Source organism: Dufourea novaeangliae, unplaced genomic scaffold (genome assembly GCF_001272555.1).
Source record: "Dufourea novaeangliae isolate 0120121106 unplaced genomic scaffold, ASM127255v1 scaffold46, whole genome shotgun sequence".
In the NCBI taxonomy this organism is placed as follows: Eukaryota; Metazoa; Arthropoda; class Insecta; order Hymenoptera; family Halictidae; genus Dufourea; species Dufourea novaeangliae.
In genome coordinates this window covers 474,442-476,889 of record NW_015373926.1, presented here as the reverse complement: position 1 = coordinate 476,889, position 2,448 = coordinate 474,442, and the positions used below count along the sequence as shown (strand labels likewise).

The following is a 2,448-nucleotide window of genomic DNA, read 5'->3' as shown; positions in this document are numbered from 1 at the left end:
CGGTACTGAGTACTGACTACGCGGCGGCGAGCAGCGACAGGCGACAGCGAGTCGGAGAGCATGCAGCGGCCGACCGTGCAGAGATGATCTCATCGTTTTTCTTTCTTCCGACACCTCCGTTTGATCTTTCTACCATATGCACTGGTTCTCCTCGTTCCGCTCGCTGTACAGGGGGAGAGTCCACGACAAGTTACGCAACACGCCTGGAAGATTCTTTTTTGTTTTTCGTAATAATCGTTTGGATTCACGATTAATCTTAAGCGGCCCATAGACGTTCAATAATATTGTGCAATAACTTGAATCGTTCGAAGGCGATATTCAAGGTTGTGCAATATTTTGTGCAACCACGAGCACAGACGGCACGTATATGTATTGTGCAACCTCCTGGAAGCGCAGTGCAAATCAGTCTCCTGGAAGCGCTAGAGAGTTTCATGTTGTGAAGTCATGTTGAGTGATACCGAACCGTGTTGTGTTTCAATTGCTGTGGGCGTAGGCTTGAAAAAGAAAAAGAAGACGGGAAGAAAAGTTACTCAATGAACTGAGAATCATTGAACCTAATGATTTTCGCAACTTTTTACGGATGGACGGAGAATTATTCGATGAACTCCTTGCTGTGGTCACTCCTCAAATCGAAAAAATGGACACTACCATGCGCGATGCTATTCCTCCAAGTCAACGTTTCTCCATAACCCTACGGTATCTCGCGACCAAAAATAGCTTTGAAGACCTCAAGTGTTTAACTGCTGTTTCACCTCAGTCAATAGGGCACATCGTTATGGAAACCTGCATTGCTCTGATCAACAGCCTCGAGGAATACATCAAGGTGAGCACTTTTTCAACTTCATCATTTTATTTGAAAGGCAAAATTTTTCTGAAGACATGCATTTTGAAAGTAACTTCCTCATTGAAAACTAGCGAAATCGGTGCTAGCGTTTTGCCCAGGCTCACGGGAATATGCTGTGGAATCAAATTGATCGAATTAAGGGTTACTGAGTGATTAACACCGAATTACGATTTAAGGTCCCCATTTGCCCCTCAAATAGTATATCATTGATGGCCTTCTTGGCAAACATCTGCTGTCGCGGATCCATTTTTCTGAGCTCTACTGCCCAAGCTGCAGCAATTTTGTCGCTGTCATCTTGTGGTTGTCGAAGGCGCTGGCAAGCCATTTTCACCAACTCCTCAGAAGGATCTTGTGGTCCACGTTTCTTCTTCATCTTCTTTGTAGAAGGTGTATCCTTCGTGTGGAAAAAAAATAAAAAGAAAAAAAAATAGAAAATAAATAAATAAAAAAGTGAAAATGTTCTGTTGCCTTATAATTTCGTTATCCTTTGTTGCAGGTACCAACTAGCGAAGAAGAATGGAAACAAATTGCGCAAGATTTCTACGATCAATGGAATTTCCCAAATTCTCTGGGTGCAGTCGATGGGAAACATGTCGCAATAAAAAAACCCCACAATTCTGGATCACTTTTTTTGAACTATAAAAAATTCTTCAGCATTGTGATGATGGCAGTCGCTAATGCGAATTATGAGTTTATCATGGTTGATGTAGGAATAAACGGGCGAATATCGGATGGCGGTGTAATTCGTTACACCAAGTTCGGGCAAGCGCTTGCAGATAAGACACTGGGAATTCCGGAACCTGCACAACTGCCGAATAGTCAGAAAATATTGCCATTCGTTTTTGTGGGAGATGATGCCTTCGCAATGACAGAAAATTTAATCAAAACCCTACCCTCAAGCAGGATTAAATGTGGAGAGAAGAGTTCGCAATTACCGATTGAGTCGTGCACGTCGTGTAATCGAAAATGTCTTCGGGATTTTGGTCAGCAGGTTTAGAGTACTACAGCACCCAATAGCGCTGTCTCCAGAAAAGACTCGCATAATTGTCTTGGCATGTTGTTATTTACACAACTTTTTGCGAAAACGCCAACCACGAGCTTACATAACCAGAAATCTCGTAGATAGTGAGGATTTGCAGGCCGTTGTTGTCGAGAGCGGATCATGGAGGGATGTTGTAAATGAGACAACACCACTTCAGCCAAACAGTTCCTTGAGGAACGCAACAACTAGTGCTAAAATGGTCAGAAATGCCTATTCTGATTTCTTCAACAATGAAGGCCAGGTTTCATGGCAATGGAAAATTGTAGGTGTACCAGCCTCGACCAACAATTGAAAATGGCATACCTATCCCGAAAAATGTGAAACTGTGAAGCGAAAAAGTTGATTTGATTTAGCAAAATATGTAATAATAAGTTGTTAATTTGATTTCATTCATAATAATGATTTCATGTATATGAGACGCGTAGTGAAAATTAATAAAATTATCAACAGACAACTTACTGTTGGGTCGTCGGTTTCATTTGCATTGCCCAAATCCTCGTTGTTGTCCACCACATCAATACTCGAGTCTTTAGAGATGTCCATGGTGCTGATGGAAGCAGTA

The 2,448-nt window shown here is 42.0% G+C and overlaps 1 protein-coding gene across 1 annotated transcript; it reads left to right on the top strand.

The window, feature by feature from the left end:
- The first annotated feature begins 406 nt into the window (after window positions 1-406).
- Window positions 407-2,317, top strand: LOC107195053 (putative nuclease HARBI1). The gene is made up of 2 exons (XM_015584815.1): window positions 407-823; window positions 1,341-2,317. Exons 1-2 carry the CDS (start codon window positions 581-583, stop codon window positions 1,839-1,841), a joined length of 744 nt encoding a protein of 247 aa, XP_015440301.1. The 5' UTR covers window positions 407-580; the 3' UTR covers window positions 1,842-2,317.
- The last annotated feature ends 131 nt before the right edge of the window (window positions 2,318-2,448 follow it).